This window comes from Sturnira hondurensis, unplaced genomic scaffold (genome assembly GCF_014824575.4).
Source record: "Sturnira hondurensis isolate 20B ecotype Veracruz unplaced genomic scaffold, ASM1482457v3 Scaffold0002638, whole genome shotgun sequence".
NCBI lineage: Eukaryota > Metazoa > Chordata > Mammalia > Chiroptera > Phyllostomidae > Sturnira > Sturnira hondurensis.
Window position 1 is genome coordinate 5,255,103 of NW_028075269.1, and position 26,663 is coordinate 5,281,765.

Genomic DNA, 26,663 nt, shown 5'->3' on the forward strand with positions numbered 1-26,663 from the left:
TAGGATCCTTAAGAAAGCTGTAAGCTTTCCGTTCGAAGTAGTCATCACCAGGACTGAGGTGGGATTTCTTGCTGACTTGCAGAACTTTGAGGGGTAACTGGGGCCTGTCTCCAAGTGGCCACATGATCCTGAGAAATCCTGGGAGCTTTCTCAATTAAGTAGTTTCCACCCTGGGTTCCCTTTGCTTTTACTCTCAATTTCGAAGCTGGGGAGTTTCAGAAGTGCCCAGGTAACGCTTGATTAAATGCTAGAGTTGAATAACAACCTGGCATACTTCCTTCACTTCCTTTCACGGCTTATGAAAAGGAGAAGAGTGAAACTGCACTTTCTGGGATATTCAGAACATCAATATTTGGGGACTGGCGCCAAAGTCTGTTCAGCTAAGTATGCCTGAGGTTCGTGCTTAGTTTCTGTTGTGCAAGGAGATAGGTTTCCAATTGCTGAAAGAGAAAACGAAACTTTAGCTAAGGTTCAGGAGCTTCAGGTTGAATGCAAAGCATCTACCCGGTTAATTGGCCCCAGGAAAGAACAAGGTAATTCTATAGTTTTTAATTTTATGAAGCCTAAAGGACCTTTCAGAGTTTGATTATCAATTAAGCCAACCCCTACAAAAATGTTCACTCAAAGACTATTTAAGCTCTATCTGCCTTGGTATGAAGAAAAGCAAGTTAAATTTAGTAAAATGACTGGTTACTAAGCAATGGCTTAGTAGAATTCAATTGGTTATTTTCAGATTAGTCAGTTACTGGGGAAAAAAATTCAACTGAAATAAGTATTTTATGTCTGCACTTAGGGAACTGAACGTGACTGGGCAGGATCGAATGTCCCTGAGAAATTTGTCCAGATACGTGTATGAGTCTATTCCATCTTCTGACTTGACCCTCAGTTATGACCTATACTAAGCATAGAAATTACAAAGTGCTTTTGCTACCATTCTCTGCGTTCACTGCCATAAAAGTCAAAGCTCACCCCCCATGACCTTCTTGTCTGAAGACCCTAACTGTGGCCTCAGAACCCCCTTCGCCATCGCCCTGCCGACACTCATAACCACTTGATTGAAACTGACCCTGGAGATAGACCCTGTCCACCATCCCTCATGCACACGCTGGAAGTAAGCTGTCAATGAAAACTATGCATAAATGCAATGCCTTAGTTATCGCTTTGCTCACTTAGTCATGATCACCTGTGAAATCACCTGAGTTGACGTTAAAAAGTAGTTTGGCAAACAAGTCTCACGGAAGCTACATTTCCAGGTATAGGCGGTATTTTGGAAAAACAATCCATGGCAGACCTTGTTTCACTCGAGTCAGCCCAACAATAAGAGACAATGACCTGGCAAGTTCGTCAGCCAAGCCAGCTGAGATGACACATAGTGCAATGCTTATGTAAGTTTTTCTTGCTTACCTACTATGGTGCTTTTCATCTGGCACTCACGGATTGCTTCACAGCCATTCATTAAGTCTCTCAATATGTATTGAAAGAAGAAACACCTCTTTGTAATGGTGGAAACACTCACAAGTGAATTTTCTAGAACAGGAAAAATACAGAGATATCGTCACAGTGAATCTGAAAATAGAAGCAGAGTAGCTTGGGAGCATATCTCAAATAAAATCAAAATATTATTCTAGATTTAAAAGATTTTTTTTTCAAATCCTATGGTATGGCATGCCTGATGCTAAAGTCACACATGGGGAATTTGTTACCTTAGGTCAAATCCATAAACAGCAAGCTATGAGTTTGAAGCAGAATATAAACAATTCATTTTTTACTTCGTGTAGTAAGCATGAACTTGTTCAGCAACAAATAAATATTTGATTAACAATAAAGTAAACAATGTGATTGTTATCTTCTTTGAGGATACTCCAATGATATTTGTTACAAATATAATGGGAATTGATGACTGGAAAATTTCTTTAGGGATGATCATTGTTATTTTAATATTCTGTTAGAAGAGAAATAGAGGGATCATTCTTGTGAATGCTAAGAGTTGTTTAACATGCAAGCTTATTTTTTTCCTGTTAAGTCAAAGACATTATAATATGGTCTTTTTCATTTAACTGTAGCTTTATGGGAAAAGTCAAAAACTCCATTTTGGTGCTACGAGCTTTCTAGAACTTTGCCCTTTGTTAAGTAGAAGTTGTGACATAGTGTATACGTATATGTGTGGGTGATACTTGTGTGTATATTATGCAAATGGGGAGCTAAGGAAGGTTGCAAAGCTGAGAAATCATACACAAACTTTCATTCAGCCATGGCTCAAGGAAATGGATGATGTAACTGTAACGAAACCTGTTGCATTCTTATCAACACATTTATGTCGATATATGTTCTTGGTAAATGTCTTCATGAAGACAAGAAACTGAAATAGAGTTGATGCTGAAAGCTATCTCAGTAAGAACCAGTAGATATCTAAGGATGCCCCAGTCAGTTGAAACAAAAGGATGTCATATCTTAGAGATGTTCTTATAATAGCATCTTAGATTTTATGTTCATATACATTCAATTTTGGAATAAATTATACTGTTTTATTATTAATGATAATAAGTCAATCCAAATTGTTGTTTAAAAACCCTCATATTCACAAGAGATTTTTAAAATAATTATATTTTTTTAATATTTTCTTTCTTTTTTTTTTAGAAACAGGGGAAGGGAAAGAGAAAGAGAGGGAAAGAAACATCAATGTGTGGTTGCCTCTAATGCACCTTCCACTGGGGACCCAGCCTGCAACCCGGGCATGTGCCCTGACTGGGAAGTGAACCGGGACCCTTTGGTTCACAGCCCGCGCTCAATCCACTGAGCTACACCAGCCAGGGCTTAATTTCTTTTATATTCTTTGTTGTTTTAGGGAAGTAGGACAGGATAATCAATAAGCACTATAAGACATAAGTATGAGTATATAGGATAATATTCTGTGGTATAAGTAGAATGGAAATAAATTTTAAAAACTTGTATTATCTTCTTGCCCTGCATTAATTTCTCCATAGCACTTAACTGCCAGCTGCCTACCTTATTTATTTTTGTTGTTTATTATTTCTGTACTAGAAAGCTGCTAAAAGTGGCATTTTTTAAATTTGCTTTTTTTCTTTATCCACACAGCTGAAATAATCCCTGGCACAGACTAAATGCTCAATAAATGTGTAGATGAATGAATAAATGAGTGACTGGATATAGGAACAAATAAATACATTTAACAGTAATAACAAAAATAAGTGAATATACTAAGGATAAAGCATCTGCTGGCCCACTTTTCTTCTTCCTAGAATATTCTTCTACTTATTGGCTCTGCAGATCTGAAATCTTTTTTTCACTTAAAGATATCCCTTGGACATATTTATATAGCTGTACATACAGATCCTTGACCAGTTTCCTTTAGCAGGTGATAAGAGGTGGGAGCTAGTTCAGGAGAAGAGCTGATATTAGCTATGGGTGCACAGATCTTGTGTTCGAGCAGCTGAGAATAAAGAGATTGGGCACAGGGCTGGATAGTGGGTAGATCTAGTTTGGGTGGATAATTTCTTTGAATACTTTACTTTTAATGATGAAAAATACAAAAAATTGCAACTGAGAGTGATATGATTGCAGGTGCTGGATGTTAAGGGAGAGAAAAAAATGACAGCATAGCAGACTCAAGAATCCACTAAAATCAATTTTAAATGAGAGAAGTCACTGAGCATAGCTGTAATTTTCCCTAGCAATGTCCATTGTGGATAGAGTATGGTTTCTAACTAGGGTTGTGTTCAATCTCTGGGTTCGTGACAAACTGAGAAAAGGCTTAGAGAGTTGAATGTGTATGTAAGTGAGTGAATGAATGTAATGATTGACCACTAAAATACATAGAGAAGGAAGTGAGGATGTGGAAGAAGGAATCTACAGTGAAAATATGACAGGTCAATGGATTGAAAATCTGGGTCAGGGGTGTATTGAAATTGTAGTTCAGAGTGAGGGAGCTAGAAGAATGAGGGTGATAACTGGAGGTTGTGTTGAGAGTGGGGTGCAGATATTGATCAGAAGTATGCCACGGAAGTACATGAGTATTATAGAGTAGGAGAAAAGAACTTTGAGGGTAGACATCAAAGAACTGAGAAGCCAAGGTTCTAGAAAGATTATCTGCATATATTGTACCTTCCAAGAATTATTTTGGGAGTTATGTTAGTAAGAGTTATACTAAGTCAAGAGTTTAAAAATCTTCGGAGCAGTTGGGGGAAGTGTCCCCAAAGAGTGTTAGATGACTACCACAGGAAGAGGTAGTAGGAAGTATGGACTGATAATGTGACACTCAACTCTGTGAATCTTTAAGGAGAGAGAAAAATGCTCTTGAAGCATCGATGAGGAACAAGCTATTCACTACTTCATCTTCAGTACCTATTGGGGTGAGATACCAATAGCCATCACTTGAGAATGCCACATGGAAAGTGGGGTTTCGGGGCCATCCCAGGGGTCAGACCAAGAATTGCGGTAACGTATAAGACTTTGCTGTTGATGACTTTGAGTAAACGAGGACATAGTGAAAATATCTCAAAGAATTGGGATGGAGTGGGGATGTTCTCAAAGGAAATCCCCATTCCTTAGAACTCAGAAAATTAAAATCTAAAGCTGAAGGGATGATGTGAAATTTTTGGTCTTCTTGAGGCGAGTGGTATGAGTGCAGTTAAAGAGCAAAGCGATTTAGTCCTTGTGGACCCAAATGTGAGGGAGACGGAACAGCACGGGGTATACGTGCAATATGGTATGGGGACATCTTGTCAAGATGGAGAGTTCCTGGCTTCCTCCAGACTCCTGCATAAATGAGTTCTGAGGTATAGCCTCTTATTCCTAACACCCGAAACAACTTTTCAACCCTGCAAGTAGCAGCCTGCTGGAAAATAATATTGCTCTCTTTAGCAAGTATAAGATATTCTATTGTGTGGGAATACTACACAACCGATTCATTCCTGTCTGACAGAGTCTATTGTTAAACGTTTCCTTATTTTAGAACCCTAATTTAATATAGAGTTTAACCTCATTAGGTTACAGTTGCCCAATTTATAAACTGTGTAATCATTTTATATGGACTTAATTAAGTACTCAAACAACCAGGCATAAATATAACAAAATGGCAAAACTGGCAGACTAATAATATTATAATTTATTTTGCCATCTTTAGGAGAAAATTCAGGTGATTGATTAATGCTTTCTAAAAATACATATCAAGTCAGATAATTAGAAAATCCTGGACCTCTAATTTGTTCATTTCTGGCTACAAAAGTTACAATAGCGAAACAACCACCTTAGCAGCAACAGTGCATGGAGTCTAGTTGCTGAGTGTTCTCAGCACTGAGCCGTGACTGGGAGTGGGGCAGAGTGAGGAAAGATGGAAATGCCTATGCTAGGTCTGTACTCTCTGAAGAAAAGTCTTGAATGGTTCCCTGGCTCAAACGCTGGGGCAGAAGAAAAAGAAAAAATGTCATGGAGCATTTTGAAATCAAGTCCCCCACGCAACGAATAACAATAAGTGGCTTTCATATTCATTTAAAGGACAAATGTCACCATAAACACTTTATACAGAACAATGAAAATGTTGTTTTTAACTAAGTGGATTGTTCCTAGAACCTCTTAGCTACAGAAAAAGAAATTTTTGTGCTGAATCAGGAAAGAATCTTTAAAAAAGGTACCTAAGGGGGTTGTAAATCTCCTCCTTTGAGTAACTATTTTAAGTCAGTAACCTGCCTTTGGAGTCAGGGTGGCCTGGGATAAAGTCAAGTCCATCTGGGCACAGGCTGTAAATTGGGGAAAATTTCTAGTGTGTTTCAATATGAACTGATATTTGGGAAATAGTTTTCCATAGAGGAGTCTCTGGCTCCATTCATTCCTAACCTCATTTCTCTTCCATTATCGGTGCCCACTACCAGAGAACACGTGCATCTCTCCACGCAGCCCCTGGCCTGGCACCTGGCAGAGTCGGCACGTGCACGGGAAGGAGTTTCCTCAGAATCCATTCCTGTGTTTGCGTAGTTAGCACCAACTGAACAGCACGTGGAAGTACCTGCAAACCCCTTGAATGCCTACTAAACCCAAACGAAATGTATCCCTGACTCAACATCCCATCAGTCAACTATCAAAAAACATTCAGGGTCACTCTGTCACCCAGTATTTGGGGCAGACAGAGATTCTAGTTGTGGCTAAAGGGAGCTTTTAGACCTATCAAAATTATAAATATAAGCAATTTAATTATTATTTGACTAATTGTTTGCTTAAAGTGTGGACCAAGAAGTATTGTTTGCCTCTGCATGACTGTCTCCACAAAATTTAGATATAGTGGTTTAATCAAAGAAAAAAATCTTTTCAGACAATTAAGTTATAAGCATGTATCAAAATTTCGGCAGAGATTTACAGCAGAGGAAATAGTCTCTAAAAGACCAGTGTGGAGATTTCTGTCTTGGTAGAGATATTTATAAGAAAAGAGAATGGTCAGTAATCATTTTTAGACTATAAAAAGGGAGGGGGATGTAAGTTCAGGACTTTAAACTCTTTACTGATGGACCACTGTTGAGTGGATGAGCAACTAACCTCCTACAAGTTCTCAGTCTCATTTAGGTCTATTAGAATGTTGCAATTTTGCTTAAACATTCTGTCTGTGATGACAATTCTTAGCAGAAGTATGTTGTAAATTACATAATTCAAGAAGGTCTATCCCAAATCATGTTTCCTTTTGCATGGAAAAATATCTGGATTTGAATTTCACCCCAGTGACTTCTTCAGGTAATTTAACCTCCAAGATCTTCATATGCTTATCTACTGAGTGAGATCAGTAATCTTTATTAAGCCTGGGTTGTTGTAGAAATCATATTAGGTAATTTAAAAATATCTAGCACAAAGTCTGAAACATTATAAGTGCTCAATAAATGCTAGTTCTTTTTAGGATATAATATAACTCATTTCCTTTCTGTACATTCTTTATATAAGAGTAGCCAAATATTGTGCTTAAAAAATGTTTCAAATGGAATTATTCAAAGGCAGTTTTACAGTCTTAAATACACAAGAAGGAAAAAAGATGATATAAGCAATTTGCTAGATATGGGCAAAAATGGGAATTAATATAAGGAAACTTATGGCTGAATTTTTATAAAATTGAAATATAACTCACTGACAGGAGCTCTATTATTCTTGAAAAAAAACTACAGTATCTTAATTCAGTGAAAACCAAGCAGTTTATCAAGAACTAAAAGAATGTTGAAAAAAATTGGTTATTACAATTGACTCTCAGAATGAATTAAATGTAGACTACTTACCAGTTGTACCTTATTTCACTCATGCAACACCCCCTTGAAGACAATTTTATGGTTGTTGGTAAGTTGTGTACACAGAGGCTTTTCATTGCTCAGCCATTTGTCGAAGATCACACAATTTAGAGGAGACCACAGAATATGGCTATTACAATTCATGCTCTTCCCCCACACCACATCGCCTTCCCTAAATGTTTTTTAGGATAATTATAATTCAATCAAGATAAATTTTATTGTATTATTACAAAAGTGAAGTTAATAATTTATTTTATAGTGGTTGGCATTCACCTACGGTGCCAAGTATTCGGTTCTAGAGGGATGCCTTTAAGGTGAGAAGGCAAACATGTAACAGTGTACAGGGCTCTGGTACTGGCTAACTACAGTGAATGCAGACCTTAGTTTGGAACACTTTCCTGGAGGCCATAGTAGTTCCAGGGATTAACTGGACCGTGTCTTGGGCCTCGTGAGTGTTTCCTGGGGAGGACAGGACAGCTTATAAGGGGTGTGAGGCCTTTAAATAACTTAGTTATGAGTTGGTGTTTTTTTCTTCTTTGTCCCAAATTAATTACCAGGATGGCCGTACCGCTGCCTGTCAGCAACATACTGTCCTAAATATATTACTCAAGAAAGTTACCTTCGTTGGAATTACCAAAATTTTAGTAATAGCTTATTATTAGTGGTGTGACTGTAAGGTGACTTTATTCTTTACAATTTTAATTAAGTCATTCAACGTATATTTATTGAAAGCTAAGTATGTGGCAGGCCCTCCTAGACACCTGCTGGCGTCCCATTTGTAGTCAGAAAATATTCCACAGAATAAGGAAAGGAATTCTATCACGGAGTTGAATGGTAGGATGAGGAAAGGGCCTGAGAAAAATCAGTTCTGTGCTTTGAAAAGATTACATTATATTTTGTTTAAAAACACAAAGCAAAAGCTGAGAAGTTTTTATTTGAGTGACTCCTCCAATTTTTCAGCAATTCAATTGAAAGGATCAATTTTCTCTTGAACAGATGCAACTAAACTGTCTAATATATAAATGCCAGTAGTGTATTGAGTGACTGTGTTACCAGAGTAAAGGAGTCCATTTGCCTGTGTGCCCAGTAAGACAGGAACAGGGGTTTGCAGCAAAAAAAAAAGTAAGGGTTTATTACTTGAGAAAGTAGCCCATGCCTGGAGGCACAGGTAAGCTGATGAAAGACCTGGCTCCCTTATGGTTTCTAGGGGGTGGGTTACATAGGGGGAAAATCATTAGTCCTGGTAACTAAGGCAATTAGGGTCAGAGTCATGGTCTGTACTGATGGGTCAGCACTAGGGTAGGGGCAGTGGATCAGTACATCTGGTCCTCACTCAGGTCAGCCATGAGCAGCTTTGTTTGAATTCACTGATTTTGTAGGGTGGAGCTGAAACACAACTGAGACCTAGATGTTATCTCTGGTTTGACTGAAACTCTGTCCCTTTGGTCAATAGACCTGAGGCTTTCTTTGTTCCTTAGATTATTTGACGCTGATTAGAGCCTCATTGTTCGAAGGGCTTACTGGTTAAGAGAGTTGGGCGAGCAAGGGAGAGGGAGGCGGGTGAGTCAGGGCGCTGGAGGAGGCCAGTTTGAATCAGAAGGAAAGACAGTAGAAAAGGTCGGGTTAAAGAAATGAAATGTTGTGTGGTTACCACTGGAAGAGTTAGCTTTAGAGAGATTCTTTACGTGAAAGTTAGGTCTGCTCTGGTCAAGATGGTGGTGAGAGTCCTCATTGTTTTAATAGAACAACATGCCATTTGCAGGCAGCTGGTTATTTCTAAACAAATTTTATCAGGGAGAGAAAAAAAGTGTCAAGTCTGATTTTAGGAATTGGTTTTAGGATTTTAGGGTTTTATGTGCTTAAGGTTCCAATGTTGGCTGTACCTTGTTCTTAGAACCTAGTGGTTGGTTGTTTCTTATTTAATGTTGTTAGAGAGGAAGGGGAAGGAAATTGGAAGTCAAGTTAGAGAAGGATCCCATGTCCTTAGACAAAGAAGAAATTTAACAAGACTTGAGGGGCTTGATTACATAATGAGTCCTACGTGTGGCTGTGCCAAGTACAGTTCAGCTCAAATATTCAAAATCTGTCACCTCACAAATATTTATAGGCTTTGTATATTGATTAACTTACTCTACATTCAGGTACAGACCTCCGTTAATTTCGTATCTGCTAAATGTTAACAAAGAAAAACAGTAGCGTTCCCTAGGCATGGACATTTAAAATGTGTCTCTGTCATGGCCATTCTGCTAATTGTAGAACCTGTTCAGTGAGATTTCTATTTTTACCTCAAGTATGAGGATGTTGCAATACTGTGTGGGGGAAGCAGAGTGTGCTTGAGGTTGTTGCCGAAAATTCACCTGGGAAATGGAGGTGAGTCTTTAACAGTACCTGGGTGTGGTCCAGATTGGCACTCTCTGAGTTGTTGCTCTGATAAGCTGTTGTTTCAGCTGGGTCTTGTTTCGGGGAGATTTTAAGTCTTTATCTCTTCTGATGAAAACAATACTTGGAATTCCTTTTTTGTTCTCCATATTCAAACATATTTAAGTTCATTTGTGTTGGGAACTGACCTCTTTCCCCTACACCCCCTAACCACTTCCAACCTTGCAGAACTATGGTGAAAGTCACTTTCAAACTTTTAAATTAATAATTTGTTCAAGCAGTATTGAATTTGAGCAATATATAAAATAGATTTCAAAAAAGGAGGATTCTCTGGTGAGGGCCCCTTCGCACATTTCCAGTGAAATTCCGTGGAGCATAATTTCCATTGAATAATGGACAGAACACTTGACCAGGAGTTAGAGTCACAATCACTGGATTCCATTCAGCCAATTTAACAGACTTTTATTGAGCATTGTCAGTGTTCTAAGCACTAAAAATGATAATACAGGGGTAAAAGGCACTTTAGAATCTTACCTTCAAGGGTAAGAAAAAGCAAGCACAGCAACAAGTGTAATAAAATGTTGCAGGTGCTTTGGCAGATTTCTGGACAAGGTCAGTGATACGTGACAACCACTTGGGGCCTTGCTTTCTGGAAATTTAAAATAAATAACAGGAAACAAACTGCATAAGGAATGTGATGTCTTTTACATGCGTAACTGTGTGATTCCATCGCTCCAGGCCTTTGACTTGACATCACAAAGGAGAGCCACTGGCAAAGGAAGTACAAGGACTGGACTCGGCATGTGCGTCTTTGATGTTTTGAAGTTGAGAAGAGTTTGTCATTACTGTCAGAAAGGCAGGAATTAAAAAATTAATACAATGTTTGGTTGCCAAGGATCAGAATCAGGCAGTAGCATCTTCAGCCTTTCCACAACACCCCTCTGCCTCCACAACTCGGGTAAAACCAGGCTTTCCCCTGATCACAAAAGCCCTGCTCCACTGGAGGCCTCTTATCCTCCAACTCCACCCTCAAGCCAGGTTCATGAGACCCAGGGGAAGGGTTGATAAACCTTCCACGTAGAACAGTAAGAAGAACAAGAAGAACATGGGCAGTGGACACTTCTTGGACCCACAGATAATTAGCATTAATACTTTGTTATATATTCTTTTGGGCATTATGTATCTATTTCTATAATATAACTGATGTATGTATGTATTTGACATATACATACACACATGTAAGTATTTCTATTACTTTATGTCTGTTGACACTTTATTCTTTGTCAGTGGAATGGCTTTCTCTTCATCCACTTAACTTTTAAAGCATCTTTATTTTAATATGAAGTGAGTTTAATATGCTTCCTTCCCTCTGCACTGTCCCACAGCCACCAGACTCCCTCCCAGCCACCATTCTTCACCCTGTCCTGTCACCGTTCCCTCCTTTAACCCTGTGCTCGTTAATGTCACCACTCTCGGGACGCTTCCTATCTCCCTGTCTCCAGGATATTCCTTGCTTGAAGACTTTCACGGCTTGCTCTCAAATTCCCTTTCCCACCTATGAGCATCTCCACTCTCAACGCTATCCACTACCATCCAAGGAGGCACCATGGTAGGAAGAGTATGAATTTTTCGAGTTAAAAATAATTTAGGGTCCAATCGGCTGTGTAACTTAAGCAAGTCACTTAATCTCTTCAAATCCTAAATTTCTAATCTTAAAAGCACCAGAGTAATAACAATAGCCATGTTGTGGCACATTTCATATTTACTTAGTATTTGTAGTTGCCATTCATATTTTTGTTAACTTTTGAGAATGACTGTGATGGAGATTAGGAGTAATGTGTCCACAATGATAAACTCCGTTTGTTAAAACTCTTTACAAATAATTGGAAATTTAAATGAAACAGCAGTCATTATTTCTGACAGCTTGACCTTGAACAATTCTGGAATTGACATTCTGGCCCCATAACCATGACTGACTTCTGTTTCACCTCTTTCACGAACACAATCGTGCTTCCTCTCGGCGCCAGAGTTCAGCGTCAACTGCATGTTGGACGTCTTTGGGAGCTTTAAAAACACAAACCGGTGCTGGGTTTGTCCCGAGACCTAGATGTAATTTCTCCAAGGTAGAGCATAGCATTAGGATAGTTGTGCAGCTCCGAGATGTTAAACTAAATCAACCCCTTGCTTCACTCAACCAGCTCTTCCACCCTCCACCCCCCTTCTCACCCCTGCTGAAACCTATCTGGATCTCTGCCATTAACTCTCCTGTATTTGTGCAGTCGGCTTCTTGCATCAGACCCCACCTTGCCCCACCAGGATCCCAGAGTGAACTACGCATACCAAAGTTTTCACCACCAATTTTAATAAAATGACGAATGTTTGCTTGCCACTTTTGTGTTTTACAGGCACTTTTCTTTTTTTTTAATATAATTTTTATTTAATTCTTGTTCAAGTACAGGTTTCTGTCTTATATTCCCAACCCTGCCCGCCCCCCACCCCATGCTCCCCGCTACAGGCACTTTTCTTAAAGTTGCTGATTCAAAGAGTCCTTGACAGATTCCTGTTTCTTTTTGACATTTTCAGGCCCAGTAGTCAATCTTCAACTAGTTCAACGCTTTTTCTCATCCTCTTCTATCAAGAATCAGGTTAAATTCATAATACTCTTCTGGAAGAAAGAAAAATGACTGAATTTAGACACTAAAACATTCAGTCCACCATCTCACGTTTAGAAGCTATTAGATTTATTTTTTAAATCTACTTTTTAATCTAGGGGACAAAATGTGAGCCAGTGGGATAAATCATGCAGATGACTTATGGCAGTGTCTTGTTTTATTTCACTGGGAATTTGAGCATATTTAGATGGACTAAGAACTTTCTAGTTTAGGTTAGGCTCCAACTTTTCTTACTGTATTTGTGGTAGGCCACATACATTTACCTATCAAAAAAAAAGCTTAAGAATAAAGAAGGACTTTAAATTTGGTGTTATTTCCAGCTCGGTTTTACATGGCTTAAGGGCCAAGCCATTATTCTGGTTTGTCTTGAGTATGGTTAGTTCATATCCAACCATGAGTTAAATTGATGCTGTTGGATAATTGTTGGATGGCAAGACCGAAAGGGCGTCGGGAGGCAAATAGGAGAGTCATTTCAGGAAGCAAACGTAAGGATCTGAGTATGTTCATCTTGAGATGAGACTGAAGAACTACAGAAAATAAAAATGTTTTCTCGGGAGTTTTATTCAGGCAAAAATTAGATTATAATAGCAATATAATTCGACTAGGAAACAAAAGTGGTCAAAAGGAAGACCAAGAATGGGAGTTGCTGGGTGGAATCCTGTGTGTTTGGCCCTGTCCGTGGTCTTGGGAGAGCCATCTATACCAGGTGCCATCTGCTTTGATCCTGGAATGGGATTCTAGGGGGGGTGTTGGGTTGTTTAGAGATGTTCAGTTTCAGATCTCCAGCAGTCTGAGACAGCCACTCGGGAGTGGATCTCCTTTTTAAATGAGAAACATGAATCCATGAGTCAGCACCCTGCAGTGCAGTGGCACAAAGGCGAGTCAGTAATACCTGGTATGGCCCTTCCCATCAGGGCCGAAGGGCATCTTTACAGAAACGGCATTTCCAAAAGACATCACCTCCAGGTTAGAGATCATGATGTAGGCTCTCCGTCTCCCCGATTCTGTAATGGGAAGATTCCTGTAGGAAAGTGGAGTTAGTCTGAAGGGCCCCATAGGTTCTTTACAGTAAATTAGGAGGCCTCCGGTCAGCAGTGCAGGTTCATACATTCCTTGATCTAATCTCATGGGTCTGCTGGTGATACTTTCAAAAGGTGACACAGTCTGTGTTTGCTGAAAAGAGTAAATCTCAGGCTGAGGGAAGGGAATCTCAGGCCAAGGGAAGAAACGGAGGCCAAGGCAGATTAAAAGAATCCACCAGTTTTGCCAAATGAGTGTTGACTATCGGTTTAACCTGCTCTTTGAGACTGGAGGACTGGGGATGATGTGCACAATGGGAGTGTTTCAAAACCAGCCGGATCTTACAAATAGAGTGTGTAATGTGTCTTGTTGTTGTGAGTTACCCAGTCACCACAGACTTCTGACAGGATTCCCCAAATAGGAGAGCTTTTCCAGGAGTCAGTGTACTTACTGCTGAGGCTGCAGTTCTGTGCCAAGGGAATGTGTTCACCCAAGAAGAAAACAGACAGTGGAGCACAAATACCTATTTGTATCCTTGAAGGTAGCAACCAAACAAAATTCATTTGCCGGGCCTGAAAGGGGCCTAAGCACAAGGGGAAACGCCCAGTACAAGTATGAATGGGTTTTCCAGGGCTGTACTCTTTACAAATTTGGCTTATACACACACACACACGCACACACTTGGAAAGCTATCTTGGAGATGGCTTCGAGTAGTGTTTTTTTTTTCCTCTGAAACCATACGTCTGTGTCCCAGTGAGTTCAGTCGTGTATGTATTGTAGCATATGATACTGTGTGAGATCAGGGGGGACTATCGGTCATTTGGACCATAAGTTTCTTTTAGGGTCAAATGTCCAGCCTTTTTCTAAGCATTTATCTTTGTTTGATGGAGCAGCTAAGTGCTGTGCTTCCATAATTTCATGTCCCTAATTACTTCAACTGGTGGCAGAGATGTCCCCATTAGGGACCTCAATTGTTTTAATGCTGCTGACTTAGCAGCAACAAGGTCGATCAGGTGATGACCACCACTGTCTTTGTGTTTGCCATTGAATGTCCTGGAAATTTCATGGTTGCTAAAGATTTGGGTAGTTGGATAACCTTTAAGAGTTCTAAAACGTAAGAACTTTTTTGAACTTTTGTGTGTGAAAGAAGTCAAGAACTTCTCTTTGTGTCCAGAGCACACTGATGTCATGGGCAACACCAAAGGTGTACCTGCTGCTAGTATACGTGTGAGCCATCACACCCTTGGCCAGATGGCAAGCTCAGGTCAATGCACAGCGCCCTGCTTGTGGAGCAAAAGTTGCCTGAGGCATGATAGCTTCTCTCTTTTCCTCCCACACCCACCATAGCCCTCTCTGAACCCTGGAGAAAAAGCAGCTGGCATTTCTTGTCTTTCCTGGAGGACTTGATTTAGGTCTTTTAGATGATTTTGAATATGCGTGTACAAATCAAAAGAAACAATAAATACTTTGTCACTACTGTTGACCTTCTCCTGCAGCACCACTTTGATGGGCTGTGTTACCAAAAGTCTGCTTCTTTAACCCAATGAAAAATGGACGTCCCTTCTAGAAATGCACACCGATAGCAGTGTACAGAGACAGGGACAGCAGAATGCGAGAAAACAAAATTCCAATTGTATAAATCTACTGTGAATTTAAATAATTTTAATGATTCAATAATGTGGTGAAAATGCATCAATCCAAAGAAAAGCAAGGGTGAAAGAATGTCATGTGGTCGGGTACCTTATTATAGTAACGATAATATTATTGTTTTTAGCCACAGTCTTCCTGGAGTTTTGGAAGAGAAGAAGAAGCACACTGACCTATACTTGGGATCTCATTGAATGGGAAGAGGAGGAGGTAGGGTGTTAGGAAAACAGAAAGTAAGGAGACTGGGATGGCAAATTATGCAGAAAATCGTTCACTGCCCTTGACATGTACATCGAAAGCAGCTAAATAATATTAGACTTTCCCTTGATGTGTTTTTTTACTGATAAGACTTTGTATTTAATGGAGATTCAAGAGATCAATGATGAGGCAATGTAATTTTTTTCAAAGCATTTCTATGATGTTTCTTTAAACTACATTCCTGGAAAATTGGGGTGATTAAAATGTATAGTTCAGGGTGGTTTCTTTGGAAAGTAATTTGCCTCTCCTTTTTTGACAAGACTTGATATAAAAATAATCCAAAAGGCAGGAATTTTGTATCAATTCTTAGATCATTTTTTTGTATAAAAAAATCGATTTTGTAGCAATTATTAGATAATTTACATCCCCCCCTTTTTTTAGTATTAGTAACCTGCAGTTTCTTTCCTAGGAAACGCTCCGCCCCCAGTTCGAAGCGAAGTACTACAAGATGGAGAGAGTGAACCCCATCAGTGGGAAACCTGAGCCGCATCAGCCTTCTTCAGACAAAGTCAGCCGCCTCCTGGTCTCTATCTCAGGGATATTCTTCATGGTAACGTACCCCCGTTGCTGTCAGGATGTTGTGGGATTCCAGGGTGAGGGAGCAGCTCTAGGATAGGTACCCCCTCATTCCGTGATCCTGGAGATGAAGAGACCACCTCCTGTTCAGTACTTGGGCGCTCCGCACTATTGCGCAAAGTAAAACTCACAGCAGGTAATGACCGAGGGAGTTTCTGCATGTCCTCAGGTAAAACACCCTCTGGAGGAGACGGAGACCATCTAAGGTATAATGGAAATCGCATGAGTCGCCCTGATGAATTAGTGACCTTGGTTTAAAACCAAGTATTCCATTCAAAAGTGGGAATTTAATAAAATTCTCATTTGCGCGTGAGAATTAAAGGTATGTATAGTTTCTTAGGAAAATACATTTCTTTCGCTCTTGGGAGCAGCGTGTTCGATCCACGGCTTTGCCTCTGGTTTGTTAATTGTGCGACATGCGGTTGCCTCCTCTCGGTCCCCCGGACTGCAGATCTCTTTGGTCATCACTGCGGTGTTCGCGGTCGTGGTGTATCGCCTGGTCGTCATGGAGCAGTTTGCGTCATTCAAGTGGAACTTCATCAAACAGCACTGGCAGTTTGCAACATCTGCAGCCGCCGTCTGTATCAATTTTGTGATCATCATGGCCCTGAACCTTGTAAGTGTTCACAAGTTTTCAATAGGTCCAAAAGGGAAGAGGTGTATGTTTCCTTTATCCCTAGCTTGTATTTAGAGGAAACCAAAATAAGACCAAGCCGTGTCCCTGGCAAAGAGAATTCAGTTCAGCGGAAAATATTTTATATTTATTGTTCATATAATAGATTCCTTCAACTTAAAATAAATGAGCCCTGGCTGGTGTGGTTCAGTGGACTGAGTGCTGGCCTGTGAACCAAAGTGTCTCTGGTTTGATTCTGTCAGGGCACCTGCCTGGATTGTGGGCCAGGTCCCCAGTAGGGGGCGCACACAAGGCAACCACACATGGATGTTTCTCTCCCCCTCTTTCTCCCTCCCTCCCCCTTTCTTTAAAAATAAATAAATAAAATATTTAAGTAAAATAAAATAAAGGGTCATTGTACAAGAGGGCACCCCCCCAAAAAAAAATCTAGAGTTATCTTCTGGAGGGCGGCCCTTGTAGTACAGGCTTCCCCCATTAGGTGAGTGTTCTAGGAACCCATCTATATCAGGGTACCAGCTGGCATTGTTGTCAGAGGTTGTGTTTGGCTTTGGTGAATTTTTCTGAAGACTCTTTCAATGTGTGTGTGCCCATTGCATGATGGGTGATTTACAAGCACACCTGCCCACACTGTGCTGGGTGTTCAGCAGATTTTGACCAAAAAACACAGCATGACCCGGCATGACCCCCCATGTCCCACACGCCCTATTGACCAGAACTCTCCCTGAGCAGCTTTTTTTTGTTTCCCAGTGAAAAAGATCCTCAAAGAGAAATGTTTTGCCACTGTGGAAAAGGTGAAACAAAAAACTTCAGAAGCACTAAAAGGCATCAAAATCAAAGAATTCAAAAACTGTTTTGATCAATGTAAAAAATGTCTCAACAGGTGTAATTGTAGCAAATGGAGAGTGTTTGGTGACTGAAGTTTAAACATGTAGCAATAAATACACAATTTTTTATGAGTAAATTCTGGTTTTTTGGTCCCCCCCCCTCGTATTGTTGAAATTCCTTTCCCTTTGCGTTTATAGTTTGACTAGTGATAACTTCATTCACAAATGTCCAGTGTGTGCTAGAAAGAACTATATTCCTTTCACTGAAGTAAAAGATTGCATGTGTTAGAAAACCATTCCCAACAAACTCAAACGCACAGGAGAATTTGGTAGAAAGATGAAGGAAAATCTGAAAGTGAAGGGTTGTTATCGCCAGGGCCTCATGTGAAGTCGAATATAATCAGACAACCACTCCATTTTTTTTTCCTCTGGGAGGAAGCATTTTTCTTCCCGTCCCTCCCTTGCCCCCTCCCCCGCCTCCTTCCTTCTGCCTACCTTCCTTCCTTCCTCCTGTGTCCGTGCTTCTGTTTGCAGATCTGCTCTGTTCTACCAGGAAGATGACTATCTGTGTCTAACCGTGACCTGCCCTTCTCGTCTAGCCCGGTGTGCTGTGGCACTTCTGTTTGCGTTATCTTCTTTGGTTCTAACCACAAAACCGCACTGGTCAGCTTTCTATACTTCATGTCACATGGATCATCCAGTGATTTCAGTGTGCTCATTTCTCAGACAGCATCTAATTGGGTTTACCATCACACTGCGTGTGGCTTGTGAACCGGCGGCTGAGAGGGCAGCACTGGGCCTGGGTCTCCCTACCCCTTCAGCAAGGCCTATGGATGAGGGTCTGTTTTCTCTGGGTTTGAAGGCAAGAGACAGTGATTGGCACCTTTAGGGTGATATCTTTAAGTCTCCCAACAACACCACAGGCCAATATTCTCTCCATTATGTACATGAGGAAACTAAAATGGGAAAGGCTTAAATAACTTGCCCCGAGTTATACACATAGTGTTTGTGCTGGTATATTGACCTCATGTGATAATTTATGTAGATGATGTTGATATTTATATGTTAGTCATAAACATTTAGTTCCAAATGTGGGTTGACACTGACGTCGCATGCTTAGCCTGGAGAAGTTCAGGGCCATTTGCTATTAAATGTTGAACTTATCAGGGAGGCCTGGACAGGAAAGTGAATGGTCACTGTAATCAAGGAGTAAGTTTCAAGGCAAGGATGATAGTTAATATTTTCTACTTTCTTCAGGTTCACTTTAATTTGTAGAAGGAGAATATTGATTGCAGTATCTTCAAAGAAGCCATACAGTATTTTAACGTATGCCGTTGGCTTATAAAGTGAATAATAAGCACTGAAAAAAATACAATACTAGGGAAGAGAGGCTTAGAACATAGTATAGGTTGTGCATTGCACAAAGTCGCCACATTGAAGGAGAGCCATTCATCCCACAGACGTTGTAGTTTTTTTAACACTTATGATAATACTCTTATGGTAGATAGTGAATGATCTTATTTCTATCAAAATCAGTATATCTTGACAGTTTTCCAGTGGACAGGGGTTATTGTGGCTAGCCCCATTTTCTGAGGAAAAGGAGGCTAAGTATTTGATGTATTTATTTATAGGTAACACTCACCATCAGCCAGCCTGACCTTGGATTGAATTCATTTCTTACCCTTGGTCAGCTGGCTGACATGGGAAGGATTGGTCATAGTGCGGCTCTCCATTAGCTTATCAACCAGCCAGAAAATAAGACTCAAGGCCCAATGGGGAGTGCCCCACAGGTGATGCACAAGAAAAAGCTGAGTGAGATGAGAAAGAAGCCATCAGCTGCATCTGGAATAAGGTGGTGAGATTGTGATAGTGGATCAGAGGGCTCAAAGGGAGGACAAGAGGGCACTCACTCTGATGAGCCAAGAAAGAGCAGGTCGTGGATCACCATTTGAAGAATTCAGCCTACAGATGTACAGAGACGCAGAAGTGCATGTTGTCTGTCCTGAGAAAATTGTAAGAACTGTCTTTGAAACATGCATTTATGGAAGATTGAAGGAAATAAGGCTAGAAGAGTATATCAGTGCCTAGCTGTGGCGATCTGGGGTAGCACGTAGTACAGAGAATTTAAACCTCATCTTCCCCCTCTGTGGGTAGTGGGGAGCCATCCGGGTGGGTACTTGGTTAGCCACCAATCAACTTAGCAGATACATTTACAGATGTAACAGGCATTCAGATATTAAAGTACATTACAATGTAGTTGCTATGCTAATAAATTTTACTCTCAAGAAAATAAAATTCTGGGAAAAAAATAAGTGTTCAAAACTGCTAAAGTAAAAAGATACCCTGAGTAGACAATGAACTCTGAAAGAAATTGAAAATAAACATTATAAACTAGTGATACTATCTCATCGAAGGCTCTTATAAAACGAGATGTTCTTTTCACTTTTAAATAAAAGCTGTTTTCATGTGCACAAATTTATTCAGAATTTAGACAAAGATTTAATGCTTTTTGAGCAAACATAAACCTGATTTTAAAAATATATGTGGCAAAGATAGTATCAAGAATCAAACTAAAAAGCAATTATAGCCACCCAGATAAAAATTGCAAGTATATATCAAAATATTATCAGAAGTTACCTCTGAAAAGTATAGGTGATTTTTATTATCATAACATCTTATGTAATGTTAAATGTATATTTGTATTTTCTAGATTGTCTATGATAAGTTTATGTTGCATTTAAAGCTAGGAAAAGACAATATTTGATATTAATTTCCAATATTCCAGTTTAAAGAAATCATCAAAAATGGTAGCCCAGGATTTATGAAGAGGATTCTTATCACATTATTTGAGAGCAAAAATAGGAGACTCCCTAAATGACACAAAAAATACATTGATTCAAATGCTATGGAGTATCATAAAACCAACTAAAATGCTATTTTAACTTTATTTTAGGACATACAGCTACATAAAAATGATATATAATTGCCCTTGATTCCCATTGGAACACACCTACATTTTGAGACAATAAAGAATGAGAAGAAAATGTTAACCGTGGTTCTCTCTCAGTAGTGGGATACTATTTGACCTCATATAATATTTTATTTTTATTTAAATATTTACCCCGATAGGTAGGTTTTGGTTTATAATTAGGAAAAAATAACCTTTACTTTTTAAAATATACTAGCATTTTGTAAAACTTGGAATAAATTAGAAATGGAATGTGCTTTGCTTTTACTGTATGTATGAGTCACCCACAAACCCATAGCCACTAAGTAGCAACTGTGGGTAACTTTTAGAATTCTGTCTTTCACCAAGTAAAGCAAAGGCTTATCAGTGGCTAGCAACATTCAAACACGCACCTATTCCTCTGTTCTCCTGTCTCTCCCCCTCTCTGCCCAGCCCCCTGAACACTGCCCCAGCTCTCTCATAGGTGTGTGTTGCGGGGTTCTCAGGATGGTGCCTGCTAAAAGGCAGTGAGTGGGCCTTGGACACAGAGGCAAAGCAGAGATTTGCTACCTGTGAGATCCTTGCCACCTCATGTGACATCTTGGAACTTCAGTTCAGATCTGCTTCTGGTGCCTAGAAGGTGTTCTGTAAATCTGAACTTTGTTCCGATTTGCTCTCTGTGGAGAGAGAAGCACATGTATATAGTTGACATATAGTCTGTCTTTTTTATCAAATATATGTCTAAAACGCAAGAAACTTTGAAAGCTTTATTGGTTCATATAGAAATCCTGGCCACTATGGTAATGTCTAGTGTTCCTACTCGTTCCTTTTTAATGTCTTAATTCTATCTTCTCCTTTTTCAAGTCTATGCTCTTTATCAGTTTTGAACTTTCAGTTACGGAATATATATTGTTGGTGGTATAACAACATTAAAAATATTAAGAAAAGTCATTTGACTCAACCTCAAATGCTGCTCACCTCCGTTCCTACCATAAACTAAGTGTACCCATTAAAAGTAATCAATGTTAATGGCTTCATGCCTATTTATTCCCCACCCACCCATCATTTATTATTGCCTTCAAGAGTGTACCCTCTGTTCCTGTGTTTGGCAGTTTGTTCCAAAGGCCTACTGATCTTGGAAAAATCTTGAGCAAATTAATGAACTTGCCTAATATTTTTGAAGAGAAAAGAACACAAAGAAGCCAAATGTGCTTAATTAACTTTTGCTCAGGAAGGCAAGCATGACTGATCTGGGAACAAGACCTCCAGGTCCAGGGTTCAGGCCTCAGATTCTTCCCAAGTTCTTGTCAGTTGAACTGAGGAACTTGTGATCAAATTTGCATTTGAAAAACAGGAGCTTTTGTCCTCAAACGTTCTCCATATAAAAAGTGCTCATATTGCAAAAATTGAAATTTGGCTAAGGTTTCCACTGGTGGACTAGACTGTATTTTTATATTATTCCAGTTGTGTCTTTTTTAAATTTTTTATTTATTGATGAGAAAGGAGAGAAACATTGATGTGTTGCTCCACTTATCCACGCATTCACTGGTTGGTTTCTGTATGTGCACTGACCAGGGGTCAAAGACACAACCTTGGTGTATCAGGACAACACTCCAACCAACCAACCAAGCCACCTGGCCGGGGCTCCAGTTGCTTCTTAGTCACCATCCCTTAATCTCTCGTTTTGCCTCCCCTCTAATCCCTAGCATACACACATGCACACACACACCCCACCCCACAACACCACCCTGTCAAAACGGTTGCTTTCACACACCATACAGTTGGATATACTTACATGATGGTTCTTCCTGGACTTTGTGGTGGTTCTGGAGTTGACAAGTCACTCTGCATGGACAGATTTTGTGGCTTATCATCATGTCGGTGCCAGTCAGCTAGCATCAGGGCCTTAGATGATGCAGACTCCAAAGTACCCCAGAAAGCATCACAAGAGCATTACTTCCAGAGGTGGATGAGCATGATTTGGGATTTATAACTTTCTTCCAAATGTTATTGTGATCCACTGGGGCATCAGCTGCAAACATTGCCATCCCAGACTTGCACACAGGTCCTTTGTGCTAGGTGTTAAGGTGAATATTGTAAATAATTTATGTGACAAGGCATAGCATAAATGGTGCAAGAGAGCCATTTAGCAAATTCTGACTTTGCTACGTACTTAACAGTGTTACCTCAAGCAAGGGACCTGGCACTTTAAACTTCAATTTCTTCTTCTATAAAATGAGGACCATTATACTTGTTTGATAACATTATTATAAGGACTAACTTAAATAATAGTATATATAAAGTACTGCTTGGCGCCTCCCAAATACTCTGAATGACACATACTTAAATAATATTTTCTTTCACCCCCAGGGAAGGCACTCAGTTCAGTGCTAGAAGCACAGCGCCATTTAAGACCTATTTATTGACTGACACAAATCTATCTTACACTTTTTGGAGACCCTTCTATAAACCTCTGGTGGTAAATGGAGTGGCGAAAAGACCATTTTGCAATCAAGATAATGTCGGTGCTCATGAGCTTAAGCTAATTTTGTCCTCAAATTTACTTGCGTGTATAGTTTTTTTTTTAAGTCTTACACTAGAGAAAGAATGAGACTATTGTACTCAATGTAATCTTTCTGTCTCGAGATAACACTTTAGATCTTAGGAAGAGGTAGGTTTAAACCATGGCTAAGATGAATAATCACAACAGCCCTATTGAAAGAACAGGCAGGGAAGGTGAACAACTTTTAAAGTGTCTAGATACCTATCTTTTAACTGTGCGTGCCTCCAAGGAGGGTTATTGAAATTTACAATCTAGAGAATAATGTGTAGAATTATAGGTTTATGTAATAATATTCACATGCACACACATGTAGCCTTTCTATCTGTAGCAAATGTACTTTCCCAACTATACTTACTTGGAATATAATAAAATATGTTTTCTTTCCTTGAGTCTGCATGAGTCATGGGCAAAGCATGTCAGGGCAGGGAGATGGTGGCAGAAGATGAAAAATACTATAAAATTCTGTTATGCATGTGCTTTGCTTGCTTATAGACTCAACATATTAGACTTGTGAATCTTGTTTCCAATAGCCACCAAGCCTGTTTTGCTCCTCAGGAATGTATATTTGTGCACTGTCTTTGTCAGAGTTTGGAAAACATTTTATCAGGAGCAAAGAAGTTGAGCTTCCACTCAGCCCTCCAGTGCAGTAAAAACACTTTATAACTTGGCCATGAAATACCAACCAGGCCTGCCATTCCCTAATTAAATTACTTTGGTGTTTTTCTCAGGCTCATCTTTACTTATAAAGTGGAAATAAAGATAGCTCTTGAAACAGACTTTTTTATTATGGAAATCAAGTGTGACTGTGTATATACACATAGCTTCAACACTACATTGGGTATATATGTAAAACACTTTGTAGTAACTCTTAAAAGATGCTTCTACCTAAAATATAGCTACTTTGTATAATTCATAGATGCTTCTTTGAATGAAAATTGTACTTGAACACCAATTAAAATACAATTAAATTTTTAAAAATGTAAATAGCATCCTTTTCTAAAGAAAATAATAGTAGTGACTATTGTTCTCATATTACAGGCTTATGAAAAAATTGCTTACCTTCTCACCAATTTAGGTAAGTCCGTTTCTCTTCACTCCTCAGTAAAAGAACACTTTACATGGGAATATCAGTCTGTAGTTGCTTTATGTACATTAGTATTTCTAATATCAACTTCAGTTACATAATTGCCACCGACAGTGAAAGAAGCAGCCTAGGGTGCTGCACTGGGTAGTGAGGCAACATAAGCAGTTACAAAGTCTCCGAACTAGAAACCAGCAAACCTGGTTCTTCCCAGGTCAGAGTGTGGTTTTCCCTACCTTTTCAGTTCTTTGATCTCTCCAGTATTATTTTGCCTTTCTCAGTTGGATAATACTTTTGAGATCTAATATCACCATCTGCCTTGACTTAATTCTTGTCTTGATACCTGGAAAGTAAATTTCTTGAGACCTTGATATCAGGAAATGTATTTTCTCTCTATTTTAACTTGATTTTTGGTTCCTCAGTTTGGGTGTAAAGTTGAGACAAGGGCTCAGCTGTTCTGCCTGATGTAGCTGCTCTGTTTTCTACCATCTCACTAAGTGAGCACAGAAAATACTCATCCTCCAAAGAACTCTGTGCACTGTTTACGTCCCTGTGTTGAGCACAGCCAGATAGGGCGAAAGGCTGATGTCATATTTGTGTTTACCTCCAAATGACAGTAACGGAGAGGATCCTGGAAATCATCATATGTTACTAACAGGCGTCAAATTTTCCCAGCTGTGGGGACATCTGCAGGTTGTCCCACTGGACCCTTTCATCAGCCCCGTACAGCAGAGATTGTCATTCATGTCCTACCAATGCACACTGGAACTCAGAGACCTGAGGGCCTCACAAGACCTAGTAAATGACCGGACCAGAGCTTAAGCTTGGGGTTTCTAATTCTGCATCCACATTTCTTGTCATTCACCTCAACTGTGTAAATGCACCCTATGTTCCTCTAGAATACCCTCGAACAGAATCGGAATGGGAAAACAGTTTTGCCCTGAAGATGTTCCTCTTCCAGTTTGTCAATTTAAACAGTTCTATCTTCTATATCGCTTTCTTCTTGGGAAGGTAAGTCAGCTTTGTACACGTCATCTTTACAGAGTGAAAAAGATTGTCAACAATTTCATTTGCAGTTTGTTAACAATGGTGGCACTTTTCTTATGCCCAGCCTTGGAAAATGGAGCTAATCAGTGTCCACATAGTTTCAAGCGTAAGATTTCAGTATAGTACTTCCAGCTGCCCCTACCACTTAAAGTTGGCATAAAAGAATAAAACCTATATGCCATACAGGGGTTAAATTATGACTCTCCAATCTTCAGTAATGGTTTTGTTAAATAAGAAAATAATTTTTGCATAACCTTAGGTCACAGTTCCTTAGGTGCAAACTTCCTCTACCTACCTATCATGTTAACATTTTTTTTCCTATCTGGGCTGGGAAACATGGAAACAAAGCATACTCGTCCCCTGCTTCTTGTATGCCATCTCATTAACACCCGGCCATTGCCATGGAAACATAGTGAAGCTAGACACATTTAAAATTAAATCATTTACCTCATTATATTAATATTCTTAAACTAGGTCAACCAGACATTAAAACTCTACAGGTGAAAGCAGAGAAATTCATTCGGTTGGTTTGTCTGTCCTTTCTCAACCTATCGGCATTGAATTCACCGGTCACCTTTTCCGTTTTCTGTCCAGTGCTTTTTGATGTGTAAGCATGACCTACGTCAGCCATTTAGAACAAGGTGCATCAGTGAACATTTACGTCTCCCCACACTTGTACTTGGTGCTTTAGATGTTCTTCATTCAACCCACATAAACGCTAATGAATCAAAATGGCTTTTTACAGATTTGTAGGCCACCCAGGAAATTACAATAAACTTTTTAACCGGTGGAGACTGGAGGAAGTAAGTAATGCAAGGGTGGTTGTGGGGATATGCATGGATGTGGGCCAATGACTGTGGGAGAAAGGGGGGTGGAGAGAGAGAGAGAGAGAAAGGTAAGTCCGGGGAATTTCAGGCACGCTGAAATTGCTACCCTTGCTACTTAGTACTTCTTTGCCTTCAATTTAACCTCTCTGAATATCTCTCTCCTCATCTGTAAATTGACAATAGTAATACTTAGGTTGCAAAGCTGTTTATAGATAAGAAATTGTATGTATAACACAATTAACACAACCCCAGGCCTGTGGTAGGAACTCAATAAATTTTAGTTGCCTTTTATCAATACTCTGTCTCCACAGCTGCCCAGGTATTTTTCTGCTGGCCAATGACAAACTAAGGCCATTCAAAATCCCAGGTTTTTGAGAAGTTCCCAAATCAAATGTGCAGGGGTGTTTTTTTCATAGCTCAGGAGAATGACTAAATCTGCTAGAAGGCTTTTCATCTACCCAATTCAGAGTGTCCAGCTGGAGTTAACAACGGCAGTGTGTGGAACAGAGTGGTTACAGGCAAGCAGATCTGTGTATTAAGGCAGCCAATGATTTTGTGTCATTGGATATCCTTATGAAATTGTTGGAAGTCATGATTCTTCTTTGAAAGTGCCGAGGAAATAATTATAATGCCGGTGTCAGGAAAAATGTTTTACAACCATTCTAGACATTTTCCACAACATGTATGACATAGATAGAGCCATATTTTTCCACAAGGGATTATTTGTTTTGAAAAAAAGTCAGTGAAATGAAAAATGTGTTTGCGATAGACACTAAACAGCCTATAAATGTACCCATACAAAGTATACATAATGAAAGAGAATGGATTCAGTCACACAACAAGCATGCATTGACATGGCCTCTATTCCAGGCTCCTGCTGGGGGGGTCAGGGCACATGATGAAGCAGCCCT

General features: G+C 39.6%; 1 protein-coding gene across 3 annotated transcripts in view; it reads left to right on the forward strand.

The window, feature by feature from the left end:
* ANO3 (anoctamin 3) overlaps nt 1-26,663 on the forward strand; it is a 292,127-nt gene that overhangs the window by 242,872 nt on the left and 22,592 nt on the right. For all 3 annotated transcript variants that reach the window (XM_037040409.1, XM_037040410.1, XM_037040411.1), the window contains 6 exons: nt 15,123-15,205; nt 15,663-15,803; nt 16,281-16,445; nt 23,836-23,872; nt 24,778-24,889; nt 25,671-25,728. In XM_037040409.1, the coding sequence (XP_036896304.1) occupies nt 15,123-15,205; nt 15,663-15,803; nt 16,281-16,445; nt 23,836-23,872; nt 24,778-24,889; nt 25,671-25,728 (596 nt within the window). The remainder of the gene's footprint in view (nt 1-15,122; nt 15,206-15,662; nt 15,804-16,280; nt 16,446-23,835; nt 23,873-24,777; nt 24,890-25,670; nt 25,729-26,663) is intronic.